The 17,465-nt window shown below is 42.5% G+C and overlaps 1 protein-coding gene and 1 pseudogene across 7 annotated transcripts in view; one reads left to right on the forward strand and one right to left on the reverse strand.

Moving 5' to 3' along the window:
- Positions 1-1,945: 1,945 nt before the first annotated feature.
- The window catches only part of LOC147015919 (serine/threonine-protein kinase 32B-like), a 232,001-nt gene continuing 216,481 nt past the window's right edge, over positions 1,946-17,465 (reverse strand). For 6 of the 7 annotated variants that reach the window (XM_085848544.1, XM_085848539.1, XM_085848542.1 and 3 more), the window contains 3 exons: positions 12,450-12,581; positions 7,779-7,846; positions 1,946-4,224 (listed from right to left, as the gene is read on the reverse strand). In XM_085848544.1, the coding sequence (XP_085704670.1) occupies positions 4,086-4,224; positions 7,779-7,846; positions 12,450-12,581 (339 nt within the window). In that variant the 3' untranslated portion in view covers positions 1,946-4,085. The remainder of the gene's footprint in view (positions 4,225-7,778; positions 7,847-12,449; positions 12,582-17,465) is intronic. The other variant, XM_085848541.1, reaches the window with a different exon arrangement.
- Positions 13,921-15,588, forward strand: LOC147015920 (uncharacterized; annotated as a pseudogene).

Consider the following 17,465-nt stretch of genomic DNA (forward strand, 5'->3'; position numbering starts at 1 on the left):
CGGGGCCGCGGTGTCGGTCATGGGTGAGCAGGCGGCTCGTGGTCTTCGCCTGGTCAGGACGGCCTTGTCGCTGTACACGTACACCGGTGAAGCGATTGCACTGCTTGCGAGGGCCGACGTCTCAGTGCGCTACCGAGGTCGACGCGCCCGGCTCTCGGTGTTCGTGGTGCGAGGGGAGGGGCCCGCCCTTTTGGGTCGGGACTGGCTGGCGCACCTCGGGCTGGATCTCCGGTTCGTACCTCCAGGTGTGCCAGTGCTCTGTTCGATGCCTTCGTCGAGTACCGAGGGCGAGGTTCTGGCGGCGGGAGCCGCGTCGATGCAACGGGAGCGGCCGTTCGTTGCTGCCTGCGGCGATGTACGGTTCGGGAGCGGCGAGAGCCGTGTCAGCTCTCGCGATGAGTTCCCGCGCTTCGGCAGCGTTCGTGAGGCAATGCGCGCCGGTGTTGTTCAGGCAGCTTCGACAGGTTGCGGTGAGCCGGTGGCGTTAAAGGAAGTCGCGAGTCACAACATCGAGTCGACAACCAAGAGATGGACTCGTGATGTGGGTTGTGGATTGCTGTTCATTGCATATGTGTTTTTCCTTGCTCTAGTGATGCAGTTTAACGTTGTTGAATTAAATGCCAGCAGTTCCCGTGTGAGAGTGGATTTGGCGGAAATCAATCAATGTGATGTGGTGGCTTTGGGAGCGGTGGTGGCGAATAAAAAGGTTGGGTTGGCCTTCCATTGTCCCGGGCCGCGGGTAGTTGCTTTGTCATGTGCTGGGATTTTATCAAAAGAACGCGCTGTACGGAAACATGAGTTTGCAATGGTTCAAATGATGTTTGTAGTGATTTATAACAAGCCTATGATTGAAGTGTGGTTTAAATGGAATTGCTACCGTCTAACTGCCGTGTGGGTCTCGGAGATCGACTCGGAGCCAAGACTGGTGCGCTGGTCGGCATTGCCCCCACCTCTGATTGCGGGCGCAGCTCTCTGTGTTCGCTCAAGGCTGTTTAGACGGGCGTTGGCGTCTCAACTGATTGTGGTGCGTGGGTTGTTTTGGAGCAGTGAGTGCGTCCAGCCAGCGGCGCTGTTCAGCGCCCCCATCCAAGGTCAATCGAGGCTGGCGCTGGCGCCACGGCTTCCAGACGGCGGGCCTCCGACCTCGGAATGTTTATCTGTGTCAGGTCTGCCTGGGGGTAGTGGGCCAGAGGCATTTGATGGTGCCGGGGGAGGTTTGCTCGCTCGGGAGGTCGCCGCGACCTCGGCAAGGGCCATGTAAGCATGAGCCGCCTGGGGGCGTTTTCGCTGTGTAGTGCTGCTGTGCTTCTCCAGTAGCTCGTTTCCACGCATTATATGATGTGATGTGCTGTTATACTTCGCTGTTTTCATTTGTTGTGCCTTGTCTGCTATTATACCGTAGTCCTTCGTGTTGTTTATGCTTATTATGATTGTGATCATTTAATAATCATAGTTTTAGGAGGGAGGAGTGTGGTGTAGCCTGCGGGCATGCAGGGCGGGGCATGATGATGGGAGGAGGGGTCGTTGTGGTCATCGTTTCTGCAAGGAATATAAGGTGTGCGCGCCCCCTGAGGCGTCGTAGTAATGCTGGAGTCGCCCGGCTCGTGAGTGTGCCGAATACGCAATAAAGGAGAGCCGCGGGCACAGTACGCCCGCGCTCGCGCAACACAGCCCAGCTCGACTGTTCCTCCACATCGTGTCTGCCTGCTAAGCATCTTCTATCAGTACACCACACACTCTATTGTAGTTTATAAGCATATCATCGTGCACACATTTGAATGGGCAGCCATTTTCTCCCCGTATCATTCCTCTACATGGAGTACTGCTCTACTCCATGATAAAACATCCTGGCTTGAGCCATAATTGCTTGACTCAAAATGATGGATGAACCCTGACAAAATAAGCATCGGCCTTCGCGTCGCTGAAAACTTGAAAACAGTTCTCATTATGCATTTCTGTAAAGGTTTTAATTATTTATTCCTTCATTTATTGTGAGAATTATGAGTATACAAATACAAATTATATGATAAGATATCTCTGAAATACATCTGTATTGCCTTGCTAATTTATGTTAACAAAATAAAAGTCACTTTACAGTTAAAAGTACATAATTTGGTTTCAGTTGGTGCGTGAAGTGGGGGTAGAAGTGAAGGGTTGAAAACCGCTTGAAGTCGGTACATTCTCGACTGAGGGGGGGGGGGGATACTTGGGTCACTATCCTTGCCAAATTAAAAGCATGCCCAACAGTGATACTCGTGGAAGGGTGGAAGAGGAGGTATGGATAGAGTAGGGAGAGATTGTGGGGAGAGAGGGGGCACAATGAGAAAATAATGATGCAGCCATCGGGCTAAATTCATCACATAGCATCTCAATTATCACTATCTGTAGCTTTGGTACATAATTTAATAACAATCCCTTATTAGCATCGAATGGTACTTGCACAATGCAGCTTGACACAATATACAGTTGAATTATAATATTTATGTTCTCAACACATTTACAATATGGTCTTGAAGGCAAGTTGTCATAACGTAGTTTCCTCACAGCAAGGCTTACAATGATAAACTGCAGATTCCCTTCAGGTCATTCATCTTATTTACAATCATTGAAGCAATTCTGCACAATAATATTTCAATAGCATTGCTCCGTTTACAGCACATACCAAACACTTGTTAATATATTCTTTATGAAAACGAAAATGTAAACTGAAATCATAATACAGAGGCCACTTGAGATGTAATATGTCCCCCCTCCAGTGCATGCGAACATTCTTCTGTGTTGTTGCTGTGCTATAAGGGAGTATGTATCTTTATGTGTGCATTAGTCAGGTGGGGGTTCTTCGATGGAGCTGTCACAACAACTTTGTGCATATGCAATCCCAGCTACAATTCTGGAAAGCAGCCATGACGGTGTAATGCATGATAGCATCTTGAACTTGAAAATAAGTCAGGTTATGTGGCAATAACATTTTTTTCATTGCATGTCAGTCCTTAGCATGCATGCATGATTTGGAATCTTGAAATGCAATAATTAAAAAACAATCAATTAAAGTTTTTAGCAACTTGTAAAGGAAGAGCTCGATTCCAAAACGAGACATCTCCATTTTGTTGACAGACCTTTGTGATCGATGTCCAATTCCATGTTGTGATACAAAGCCAGTTTTGCCAGACAAACTACATGCCATGTTTAAAATATTGAAGAACAAAAAATTTTGCTTACATGCATATCTATACACTACTATCGAGCATGGCTATAATCTGCTGGTAACTCACAGCGTTGAATAAAATCAGTTTATCCCATTTTGCAATCAAACTCCTCATACGTTGTGTCATACCGGCATAGATGCTTAAGTAGGTGAATCCTTGCTGTGATACCTCATTGGTGTGCCCTCCTCAGAGAGGGCTTTACATTGATCTTGTCCACACTCTGATATGGGTGCTACATTATTTGAAAAGAGTGGGCCTTTGTGCCAGTATGGTGGATTATTTGAGAAAATAAATTGGGAAAAGTCAAAATGTTCTTCCAATTAATGTCAGTTGTTGTATCAGCCAAATAATGAGTGTTAAGGTGTTGCGTCAACACTCGATCGATTCAATTATCATCACTGCCATTGACCCAGCATAACTCTGTCCATTGCCACAGCGTTGGCCATTGTCCCATCTCTTTTAAACCATCTGGCTGCCGTTGAACCAACATTGATAAATAGACGTCGCTTTTACTGATGTTGGACGAACGTCGAAAATCCTCTTGCAACCATTCCAACCTTTGCCATCGTCGGTGTGCTCGCTGGGAACCAACCTATCTGGTGTTGCAATAATGGATTGAACATCGATAGGCAGGTTTCTTGGCCACATGTCGATTCAAAATAAAAGCATTCCAACTGATAACGATACTTTTCCATCGTGAATTTCAAGGGGTGAGAAGAAGAGGTGTACGAGTAATCGGATCCACACCTTGTCCTCTCGTCCCTCTGCTGGTAGGCTATATGCCTTGCACGGCTTTCCGAGCCATGCTGATGTTTCGAGCGCTTCTAGTATGTATAAAACAACAATGAAAATGCATCGTCGCTCATGGCTGTCTTCCATTCAGCTTACAGATGATATGGTACACACTGAACTGCAGCCATTGCTTTGACCAATCTCCTCGGGTATGTCTTGTAGCGTCACTTGCTGAAGGATCTCGTCCGTCAGAACGGAACTCTCTTGTCCTGTATCTTTCTTGAGCCTGAAAAATAGTTCAGAGCACCAAAGTGAAATCACCAAAAAATAATTTTATGATTATTATTCTTCTTTCGTAGGTAGCACATGCATCATTTACTGATGGTGCAAATAAATCGCATGGGAGCAGGCAACAAAAATGAAAGCCGGCTCGCCTCCGAGCTGTCTGGCCTTGGGTTTGATTCCTGAAGGAATGATCGATTCCAAAAAGGAGGCACATCAGTGTGTGCGTGCATGCGTCATGCTTCATTCTAAAGGGTTCCTGCTGCCGTAGAATAATAAAAATGGTACCATCGGAAAACTAATAATCAATTTACTTGGAAAAAATTTTCGTGTCCGTTTAAGCACAAGGGCACCTGTTTTAAAAGCCTGTTTTTCTGGGATTGAGGAAGAAGAAGCGGGGCATTGAGCTTTAATGTAGCGGTTGCAATGGCAAAATTTATTACTCTACGACAGCAGGAACCCTTTGGAAGGACATGAGAGGAGCACAGAAAATGTAATATAGTAATACTTCTCGAAGCAATACAAAAGTACACAGAAGGAGCACACAAAATGTAATCTCCATTATAATACCAAGCTTGCACACTAAAAACTCGGCTCGCCGTCACACGATCCTTATGAAATTGCTGTGGCACTTAGCGGACATGCTGACAATGTTTGGGAAGTCTTGGTGTTCCATAGTACGACTTGCATTTTGCACAATGCATATTTTTGTCATTCCCCATGTACGGTCTGTCGTCTGCTACCAGCTATGTTGTACTGCTATCCCGTGCATGTGCACGGGTATCGCTAGTATAGTAATACTTCTCGAAGCAATAGAAAAGTACACATAAGGAACACACAAAATGTAATATAGTAATACTTCTCGAAGCAATAGAAAAGTACACAGAAGGAGCACACAAAATGTAATCTCCATTATAATACCAAGCTTGCACACTAAAAACTCGGCTCGCCGTCACACGATCCTTATGAAATTGCTGTGGCACTTAGCGGACATGCTGACAATGTTTGGGAAGTCTTGGTGTTCCATAGTACCACTTGCATTTTGCACAATGCATATTTTTGTCATTCCCCATGTACGGTCTGTCGTCTGCTCCCAGCTATGTTGTACTGCTATCCCGTGCATGTGCACGGGTATCGCTAGTATAGTAATACTTCTCGAAGCAATAGAAAAGTACACATAAGGAGCACACAAACAACAACAATCACAGCCACAACAACTCCGCATTATAAAAGATCCTTTTTCGCGTGTTTTACTTCATTTTACATCCTCATTGCCACTTACAGATGGACATGTAATATGTTTGTGATGTAGAACATGCTGCCGTTTGATTAAGCACGTTAGTGAAGCGACGGGGAGACGAAGCGATGCCTCGTCCTCCTAAAAACAATCGTCTCATAGAGTGCCAAGTGGAACTACTGCGATGTAGGGGACACAATGTTTCAGAGGAGATTGTGCTTGTTAATGCTGTATCAAAAAAAAATATTTTACACTCTTTCACAAAGAACCAATTTGGTTAGTACTGTAGCCAAATTTATATGGATCCCAGATAGGGTTGGACGTCCTCCCTTGTCTATAACTGCCATCCGTGAAGGCTACATGAGACTCCATACTAACAAGTCACAAAAAAAAACATTAAAAACTATTATGGGTTGGTGGCTTGGTGTAATTGTGTAAAATATTTGTTGCTGGGCTGGCAGGATGGCCTAGGCCCTAGAGGTAAGTATACTTGCCTCTGACCTATCTCGTCTGAGTTTGAACTCTGACCCAGCTATAAACTGTCATCCTGTTATTTCACAGGCAGGGTGATTTGTCAATGTGTCTACTGTCCCTCGGATGGATGCTAAATGGACGTTCCATTTGCCAGCATTAGTTGTTGCACGATAAAGATCCCCCGGTGTACTTGATGAAAAGTAAGCAAGCTATCCCCGGCACCATGAACGAATTCCTAACCTACAGATGGCATCACATCAACGGCACAGCTGTGTTCCTCAGCCAGTGATGCGACCACATAGCCTTGTGATGCATACGAAAGAAGAAGTGTGGGGGCTTGCTATGGAAGGAAGGGAGAGGGTGAAAATGTTGCCTTTTTTGCATGTGTAATACTTAAACGGCCCCATTAAAAAAATGCAACCTGTGTAACATGGTCAGGAGAGGTTACCTAAGAGGCCATTTATTTATTAGGTATGCACTGATATGGGGTTGGGAAGGGGTTCAGACTGGTGTGACAGCATAAGGGCCGAGGAAGGAGGGGGGGTGAGGGAAGGAGATAAAAAAATCCACAAAATTTACATACATAATGGGGATGTCTGAGTACCTGAAACATCTGATAAGAAGCCTGTGAATTAAACAAGAAGCTTAAACAAGAAGAACAGAGTATGGAGAGACAGGACGGTTTGGAATTGGACAAGGGGTTAGACAGGGTTGCATTCTCAACACCTTATGCGTTCAATCTGTATCGTTAGTACATCAGGAGGAAATCTAACTTGGATGACACAGGTTGTTGTTACATCTCCCTCCATTCCTGACTCAACCTTCTATGGTACGCTGACGAAACCACTCTGTCGGCAGAAAGTAAAGAGGACTTAATGAAACTGTTACAGATCGTGAAGAAGGAAAGTAAAAAAGCCGGTCTTTATTTAAACCGAAAAAAGATAAAATCTTGTTGATTGAGAAGATCGACGTGCTCAGAGTGGGAGATTGTCATGTGGAAATAGTGGAAAGTTTCATCTTCCTGGGTTCGATAAGATTGAAGAGAGTGGAGAATGTCGAGGACAAATTAATGGCCGGTTCACATTGGGGAGAACAGCAATGTCAGGATTGACAAAGATCTGGAAAGACAAAAATGTGACAAAACAAACCAGGAGGTTGGTGAATGCTCCATCCGGTATTTCCAGCTGCAATGAATGGATGTGAGTTTTGAAATCTGGTGGTTGAGACGAATGTTAAAAATTCCATGGACTGCAAGAAGAACAAACAAATCGGTGCTTTAATAAATGAGACCACCATTAGAAGTGCTGATATGAAAACACAATCTGTCATACTTTGGACACATCATGAATGCAGAAAATGAAGGACTGGATACATCAACCATGCTGGGTACCATTGAGGGAGGAAGAGGAAGAGGCAGATCTTGTATGTGATGGAGGAACGGGGTGAAGACTGCAACCAAGCTATCTCTAACAGAGCTTTGGAAAGCAATGCAGGATAGGGATGTTTGGAGAAATGTGATATTGAATGAAACCAGAAGTCAAGCACGGCTTGACGGAATTATAGAATAAATACTACAGCCGTCGAGGCAGTGACTATACATAAGATTTTTCTGTGCTGATAAAATAAAATTATTTGACCTTCCTCTATCCCAACCTCACATTTTCCCCTTTCTACGCACACTTTTCCACTTTCACCATTCAGAGCTAGGATTCCAAAAGCAAACAAAAAATTGGATGAAACGACTGAATAATCTTGGCATTGCATCACACATCTCTACACTAAGTCTTGCACACAAGGACCAACTGCTATGTGCTTGCTTGTCTGCCCACAATTCATCGAACGCTCACCTTTCACGGTTGAAAATGATGAACTCTCGCTCAACAGTTTCCAGACAGCTCTGCATGTACTCATTGTCCTGACATTCAATGCACAACATAATAGCATGTGATTCATATCAAAAATAAATTATTACTGAATGCCAACAGTCTACCAAAAAGAAAAAAACATCTTTAAAAGCTCTAATTCTGGTGTAATACTGCAATGAAAGTGATGGGAATTGACCTCGAGGAAAACGATGAATGTAAGTGGAAAGCAAATCAAAGTCGGGATGGTTTGCGGACAATGAAGCAGCAATGCCTGAAACTGAAAATGTACGAGAGCTTTATGGATTGTCTGAGCTGTCAGAAAGTAGACAATTTGGAATGAGAATGAATGTGTGACGTCTAAGGTAATGGAGATCGCGAAACATTTGCAATAAGAAGGAAAGCAAGTATCGCGTCGGAAAAAGAAATGGCTTGAACATGCGCAAGAGTCAAAATATCTGTGGAGTTTGGTAACAACAGATTGGTTGTGCTCACAGGAAGTTCCATCAAGACTATTACATGGGACGGAATTAAAGACAAATGAGGAAGTGCTAGAACTGATTAAGAAGAGGGGTTTTATTGAAACATTTATGTACAGACAAAAACCTGGATTGGTCAGTTGTTTTTATCTAATCGCTTCGATTAAACGCCTCTTCTGCAAAACCAGTTTTGTCAAATGTCATAAGAAGCGTGAAGATTTAGAGAAAGATGTGATACAGAGGATGGAAGAAGATGGAATTTTTGGATGACTTGAATTATTATTATTTCATATGCAGCCTGTGGCTGCTGGTTGCGTCATTGCTGGGAGCACGGATGTGCCACTGATGCAGTGCCCCGCTTCCAGTAAGCTGTTACTCAATTTGCTAACATCAGGATGAAAGCCCGAGTCAACCCACCTGGTGTTGTTTAAAGGCGCGGCAGGGGGTTTGAACTCAAGACCTAAAGATCTTCCGCCACCAACCTTAACCGTTAAGCCACCATAAGGCTTGATGACTTGAATAATGGCTCACCTTCCCATTATTCAACAATAATGGTCTTTCCATTATTGAAGTCATCAACAAAATTCATATTCTTCCTTCCTCTGTATATTTTCCACTCTATCACATCTTTCACACTTCTTATCACAGAGCATAACTAAGCCGTGACCCTGCCTATTGTGGAGACACAATTAAGTTGTGGAGAAACAACTAAGCCATGAACCTGCCTAGTTATAGAAGAGAAGTTGTGGCAAATAATGTATTATCAAGCTGATACAACAAAGTGATAACTGTACAAATTCAAGATAATTTGTCGATGAAAAACTGACTTTTTTTTAAGCATTTTATGTCGTTACGACTTTCGAACAATGAGGACGGAGTTGATGACCCACGAGAACGATGAAGGTGGTCCAAAAGTTTTGAGAAGAGGAGATTAACAAAACGAGTGGAGAAAGGTGCACTTGTTATTTAATTTTGCAAGTCCACCTGAGCTTCAAGGCATTTATTTTTCCATCTTACGAAATGAAAGTCTTCCCGTCTTACCGACCTTTCTTTTCCACACCTGTCAATGATCAGATGCAAATGCAGTCGCACACTATCGATTGAACCATGAACCACATCCCAGATCGAAAAATATAATCGCTTCGACTCCCGTTAGCATACCGATACAATGCGCTCCAAAACACACACACACACACACACACACACACACACACACACACACACACACACACAATGACTGATTAATTATTGTAAGTATCTGTATATTAAAAGAGTTTCAGATTGGGTGCTCTCATTGGGGTGGGTAAAAGGACTTTCAGGCCACCCTGTATGTAGCTTCACCATGCTATAATCACCGCTTGCGATGAAAAACAAAACCTGATAACTTTATCATAAGCCTCCTTGCGTCTCACCTATTCTACTCGAGCATCTGTTCCTAAATTATTTTTGCTGATTATACGTGAAATTGTTCAACCCTTCCTTGCACGGTGCCAACGTTCGTGTTGATTTTTCTCGTGCTCGTCATTGTCAATCTAACAGATCCCAAAGGCCCTGATATCAGACTGGATTCATGTGTACACATACTCGTTACTCTACAAAACCTGTTTCCAATTGAGTCTTACAATACCCGTTTCTTTGTACCATGTGATGTGATGCTATGCTATGCACTGACAACACTGATGAAAGACTTGTGTGCAACTGCTCTTCTGCTGTATCCCATCGGATGCAAGACTCGAAGAACCATACATACGACTGCTTCACAAATCCCAATGACTTCTTAAACTTTTCTCAAACTCTTCTCAAATCATTACTCCACACGCATGAAGCATAAAGCAAGTTTAAGCAATTGGTTCAACCTGTCTGTCTGTCTGTCTACAAACGTCAATTTATGATCGAGAAACAACTTATTTTAAATTGAATGTTATATTTTGAACATAAATCGGAAAACGAACATGCATTTTAGTTTAACAGTTTTGACTTTGGCTCTGAATTTGACCCGATGGCATATGTGCGGAGAGGAGTGAAATAAAATTTAAAAAAAATAGCTCTCGATGCCTGTCTGGCAAGATTGAAAATCTTTCCAAACAGGAAACTTACTGCTTTTTAAGGACATCATAAAGGACACAAACAACAGGCATGAAGAACTAATGTAACATGTTAGATAAGGTGGTGTACAAGACTGCATCAACGGTGGTAAACTTCCGAAAAGAGATTTCTACAACGTTTAAAATCTCTATTTATTTCAATTGAATTCTAGACTTGAAAACTGCAGAACACAAATCATCTTTTTGGCACTGTAAAAACCTTTTCATCTATCAGTACTTGGACAAGATATTATGGCACTTTTACATCTCAACCAATCAAATATGCCACTCGCAGTCCCCTCCCATGTCCTTGTTTCTCAAGACCGTGGGGTATGTTATTCTAGGAACTCTAGTTTGTACTGCAATAAATTAAAGGTGTTTTGGTGATAACCTGCTGCAAAGTCACCGTTGTTTTCCAGATGTAATAAAATATTGAGGAATTGCAATGTTTTAAAAGGGCACAGTGACATAATCTTGAGCTTCATTGACTTCTGACAATGCAGGTAAGATTATATAATTCTGTTGAGGAAAATTCAGCCACACGTTTTAAAATAATGATTAGAAAGCATCTGAAAATGCAAAGCCCATCCGCATCTGCTTTGTATTCGGACTTCTTCTTCCGTATACTAAAGATGGTGAAAACAGCTTTAAAAAAATGCAAAAAGTTTGATATTTTTGTGACCTTCACCTTTTGACTTCAAAAGCAATAGGCTTCAATGACCCAATGTGCAAACCATGCTCAAATCAGATGGAAATTGACGATTTTGTGACCTTTTGACCTTCTTTACAGAATACAGGTTATACTCGATGAATTGGGTCATATTGAGTCACTCCCATAAATATGACTGGCATATTGATATTTCATGCAACCTTAACCTTTTGATCTAAAAAAAACAAACAACAATTGGCTTCTAACTTTTGATTGGTGAACCAATACAGTGACCCAAAATGCAAATTCTTAAAATTTCAGGTCCATTGGATGAAAATTGGTGATTTTATGCAACCTTGACCTTTGAACTTTTGATGTAACAAAAACAATCGGCTTCCAGCTTTTGATTGGTGACCCAAAATGCAAATTCTTAAAATTTCAGGTCCATTGGATGAAAATTGGTGATTTTATGCAACCTTGACCTTTGAACTTTTGATGTAACAAATACAATCGACTTCCAGCTTTTGATTGGTGACCCAAAATGCAAATTCTTAAAATTTCAGGTCAATTGGATGAAAATTGATGATTTTACGTCACACTGGCCTTTGACCTTTTGAACAAATTATTAATTGGTCTTCTCCATATTCTCATAATAAAGCTTTTTTGAAAGTTTTTGAAAACAATTATGGCCTGGACAGACACACGCACACACACGCGCACAGCAGTGAGAGCAACACCCGGTTTCTTGCTGCGTGGGGGACGGGCTCGTAATAAACGTTTCACTTAAGAATCATGTGTTGCTGATTGCATCATTGATGTCCAAAACTAAAATAAAAACTCAACAGAAAGCTGATGCTTTGCAAGACTGAAGGAGGTACCACTAAGTTTGTTGTTGAAATACCTTTTTTCATCTACCTGTTTTAGTGTAACAAAAACAACTTTTATTTAATTTTGAAATGTTGGTTTTTTATCTATGAATAGCATTTATAATGTCCATTGTCCATGGGCTGGCAGGATGACTTGAATTATGCACATTCACCTCTAAGCTATCGAGTCTGGGTTGAATCCTGAGTTGTTTTGGTTGTTTCACAGGCTCGGTGATTCATCAATGTGTGTGCCGTCTCTCGGATGGACGTTAAACTCGGCATCCAGTCTGCCGTCATTCGCTGGTGGCCATTAAAGATCCCACGGTGTCCTTCACAAAGAGTAGGCGAGCTATCGCCAGAACCATGACCGAATTCCAAATTCCTTCCCTAACTACTGCTGGTAAGGCAATGGCAAACCACCCTGTATAACTCTTGCTCAGGAAGCTGCTTCGGCAGCACTGACGCTCCGTGAAGAGTATTGTACATCAGAGAGATCAGAGATAATGCCCATAATAATAGCATTTGCTTGTGTCCCATCAGTTGACTTTGCATCTACCAGATCCGACACGATGTCCTACCGACTGTTGGTAGTCTTTGCTGTTTTCGCGCGTGCGACTCTTTGCCAGTCGTTTCTTCTTCTTGTGCAGCGGTTTCGACTCCAGGATCATCTCCTCAAGCTCGAAGGTCGGATCGCAGTGCAGCTTGCCTTTCTGTGATGCAGGTATACACACATCCAGAGATGAATCTGCTTCATCAAACACCATTCCACCATTTGTATAATTGTTACGACTCATCTGTTCCCATCTGAAACTTTTAAAAGCAAAGGAGCACAAATCAGAAGCATGATCAATTGAAAGACAGATATTGAGAGGAGTCAGAAAGGCATTCAAGATGCATCTGTTATATAAGAGTCAGCAGGTCACCCGAAGGTACATAAACAACTATAAGAAAGTCAACGTCAACAAGAGCCAGAATTGTTTTGCAATACATGCCCCCCCTACTGACGTGATATCTTACAAGTCCAAAAAGGGCATAACTGTAAAAAAAAAATTGACGAAACATCATGAAACTCAAACTTGTTTTGTAACATCATCGTAAAGCCACGTACCAAGTTTCAGTTGAATATGTTAAAGGGTTTTGGGGGGGAAAAAAAGTCTGAAAAACCACAGGTGGGACGGACATAGAGCAAACCTGTAGTCCCATCCGGTGAAACTGTAGGGGACTCATAAGATGAATGGCATTCAAAGGAAATGTAGATTTTCAAACACGAATTGCTAAATGAAGCACTCTCTACTTTTCGTCTTTCGTATGCAGTACGAGGCTGCAGGGTAGCATTATTTGGCTGAGCTGCTGATGCAGTGCCCCTCTGTCGATTAGAACAGGAGTTTGTGATTTGTTCATGGTGCTGACGACAGCTCTCACCTACTCTTGGTGAATGACACGGTGGGGTCTTTAACGTCCACCAACTCATGCCGTTAGATGGGACGCCCAGTTTAAAGTCCATCTGAGGAACGGCGTCCACACATATCGATGTCTCACCTGTCCCGCAAAACACCGGGATGACAGTTTATATCCGTGTAAGGATCCAAACCCAGGTGAGACAGTTTAGAGTTGCGTGTGCATTCCTCCAGGTCATCCCGTTCACCCACTCTCTACTAATTAGACAGGGCAAACCCAAGGAAAAACTAACATTATTTCCAGTCAACGTTTTCTCAGTGGATTCATCATCCTGAACCCATTCCATTTGATATTAACTTGGGGGCCACCCAGGATTTGACCTCAAATCCAAGATAGCCTCCAAAAGGGCCGTCAAAATCATCTTAATTATATTCAAACTACCTCTTAGGTTTTCCTGTCAAAGTTTTCTCAGTGGTTCCGCCATTCCAAACCTATGTCCTTTGTTTTTAGCTTGGAGGGCACCCAGGATTTGGCCTCAACGGAAGATGGCGGTCAAAATCCAAAAATTACCGCCAAAATTACCTTTAGGAGATTTATACTGCCTCGTAGTGTTTCCTGTCAATGTTTTTTCAGTGGTTCTGTCATCCTGAACATATATCCTTTGAGATTAGCTTGGGAGCCACCCAGGATTTGGCCTAAAATCCAAGATGGCCAAGAAAAACCCAAATGGCCGCCAAAATTACCTCAAAATTGATATTTCGTCTTATTTGTCCCCCAGAATTTTCCGTTCTCGGAAAGCAGGGTTTAGGGGCTGTGAAATCTGTTCCTGCTCAGCAAACTTGGGGAAAATATGCAGCAGCCCTGTTGAAATTTTGCTTGCCAGCAAGTGACTCCACACCGCAGCAACTGGGAATCATATTTGATTCATACAGTACAGCCACAACGAAGGTGCTCACTCAACGTCGCCGTGGCACACCTGGAAGAAGAACTCACATCACAAGCTCTGAACAGGACATGCCTAAAGGGAAAGATTGGGACTCGTTTCTGCGAAACTCAGAAAATAAGACAGAACTGATTAGATTTCTAGTCGATTACTCCAAGACCGATGCTGTGAGATCCAAGCTGAAAGTTCCACTAACTGTGACAGAGGAAGATAATACCTGGTTAATAACGCAACTCAAAATCGAGATGCTTGACTCCTGCAACCACCACGAAGCTGACACCTGACTCATCCTCCATGCATCCAACTCAACAGATCCTGTAATTGTCAGGGCGACAGATACAGATGTCTTTGTTCTCCTGACCTATGCTTATTCTGTCATTAAAGTTTAAACCATTACAAGACTGGATGATGAACATTGACCATGAGAGGTATGTTAGTGTCAAAGCTCTAACTGACCGATTTGGTGATGAAATGTGTCAAGCACTTCCTGCCTATCACAGCATTACAGGGTGTGATACAACCTCTTTTCCATTTGGTGTTGGTAAAGTAAAACCACTGAAGAAGATGAAGAAACTGGGAAGTTCCAACTCATCTCGCAACTTGGCACATCGAGCACTTCAGTTGAAGACATCGCCAATGCTAAGACCTTCTTTAGAACCTGCATGTATGCTGGAAGTGAACATGAAGAGTATGTGAGAACAAGGATAAGAATGTACGACAAGTAGAAAGTGAAATCCAGTTCAAGTATCTTGCCAGATGAGAGTAGCACCAATGGACACCTCAAGAGGAGCGATTTACAAGCTTTCATCTGGTATCAATGTATCAAAAACTGGTATCAAAAACAAGATATAGAGCATCCTTCCATCAAACACAGAGGTTGGGAAGAAACGGAAGATGGTATTCGGCCAATATGGTTCACCTGCCCCCAATTCCCACCAAGCCTTTCGTTGACGAACAGCAGAAGAAGGTTAACATCAGGTAAATATACATTTATTTATCGTAAAACTATGCAAGGTTTCCATTTGCTGTTTCAGACTTGTTGTTTGTCATTTAGTAATACAATTCACAGCCTTATATTATCGAAATCAATTTTACAAAGCATTCAAATCATTTCCGTACATACAGGTGACATTAATTATGATGCAGACACAGAAGATACGAGAGACATGGCCCAGCCCCCAAAGAAGAAGAGAAGAACGAGACCCAGCCATAGTGAGGACAAAGGAGACGACGGCGCAGGAGGGGACGAGAGTACTGGAAGTGACAGCGACAGCATTGAAGAGCAGTCGGCTACCTCTTCTTGTAGTATTACAGCAGTCCATTCATCTGACTCACAGACGGACAGTGACTTGGATAATAGCGAATGAACATTAACTCTGGACTTGCAGTTCTATCTTAATTATGTGTTTGTATCGCCCATTTTATTGGTGAATTGAACTGTAGGATGACCAGAAAATGTGGTTAATATTATCTCAATTTACATTTTGTGGTCTGTTTTGAGTGAGAATGTCATGTTTACATGATAATAAAGCTCGGTTGAGTATTCTAGACCCCCAAAATTAATTTCCGGTGCCATTATAAAACCCATATTAAGTACAATAAGTTAATTTAACAGGAAAAGAGAACCCTTTTTAATTCAATTTTGGAGGCCATTTTGGTTTTTCGTGGCCATCTTGCATTTGAGGCCAAATCCTGGGTGCCCTCCAAGCTAATAACAAAGGACATAGGTTTGGAATGGCGGAACCACTGAGAAAGCTTTGACAGGAAAACCTAAGAGGTAGTTTGAAAATAATCAAGATGATTTTGACGGCCATTTTTGTGGCTATCTTTGATTTGAGGTCAAATCCTGGGTGTCCTCAAGCTAATTTTAAAGGCGATAGGTCGAGTATGCCGGAACTGCTGAGAAAAATTTGACAGTAAAAACTATAAGGCAGTATAAACCTAATGAATTTAATTTTGGTAGCCATTTTGATTTTTGGCGGCCATCTTGGATTTTAGGCCAAATCCTGGGTGGCTCCCAAGGTAATCTCAAAGGATAGATGTTCAGGATGACAGAACCACTGAAAGAACCTTGACAGGAAACACTACGAGGCAGGATAAATCTCCTAAAGGTAATTTTGGTGGCCATTTTGGTTTTTCGTGGCCATCTTGCGTTTGAGGCCAAATCCTGGGTGCGCTCCAAGCTAATAACAAAGGACATAGGTTTGGAATGGCAGAACCACTGAGAAAACTTTGACAGGAAAACCTAAGTAGTTTGAATATAATTAAGATGATTTTGACGGCCCTTTTAGCAGCCATCTTGGATTTTAGGCCAAATCCTGGGTGGCTCCCAAGTTAATCTCAAAGGATAGATGTTCAGGATGACAGAACCACTGAAAGAACCTTGACAGGAAACACTACGAGGCAGCATAAACCTCCTAAAGGTAATTTTGGGGGCAATTTTGGATTTTGGCCGCCATCTTGAATTTGAGGCAAAATTCTGGGTGGGCCCCAAGATAATATCAAATGGTATGGGTTCAGGATGATGAATCCACTGAGAAAACCTTGACTGGAAAAAATGTTAGTTTTTCCTTGGGTTTTCCCTGTCGATATAATTAATCGAACAAATTTTAGGGATGATATTTCGATGCTCGATTTGAATGTCATCAACAAATCAAAATAAAAACAAAATCTATATTGGTCATTACTGAAATAGTACTGGTTTTAAAAAAGAGTGAAAATTAAAGGACTTTTTTTGGTGTGAAATTGAAAAAAAAAAGGTTTGTAATTCAGAATTTGGGGCTTTAGTGACAGCAGTGGCCTGCACTTAACAAAACCATCAATATTGAAGGTTCCTGTGACTAAGGTTTGCTTTTGGGGAGGAAAAGGCAACCTGCTCTCTGGTGTATGCCTAACTGAAGGAAACAACCATTGTACAAGGGATGGGAAGTTAGATTGTACGGCAGGAGGCACGTAGGGAGGAGAGGGGGAAAAAAAAAGAGAAGAGAGAAGCAACTCTTACACATTGAAATATGTCCAGAGACGAAGAGATTGTGGATCAGTCTGTGAAAGAAACAGCACACTGTAGGGAAATTTGCCCGATTAAATGACCAGATCTGGCGATGCCTTGGCAGTTGCCTGAAGACGGCCGGAAAGACAATGCCTTTCAAGAAGGTGGAAGAGTGGAGGAAGAGCAAGTCCTTCTTACCCCCTTCTTACATCTCATCAAATGACGCTACCTGCAGCCATGTGCTGCATACGGAAGTAGAAGAAG

Source organism: Eptatretus burgeri, chromosome 12 (assembly GCF_056783735.1).
Source record: "Eptatretus burgeri isolate ZD-2024b chromosome 12, Ebu_testis_v1, whole genome shotgun sequence".
Classification (NCBI taxonomy): Eukaryota; Metazoa; Chordata; class Myxini; order Myxiniformes; family Myxinidae; genus Eptatretus; species Eptatretus burgeri.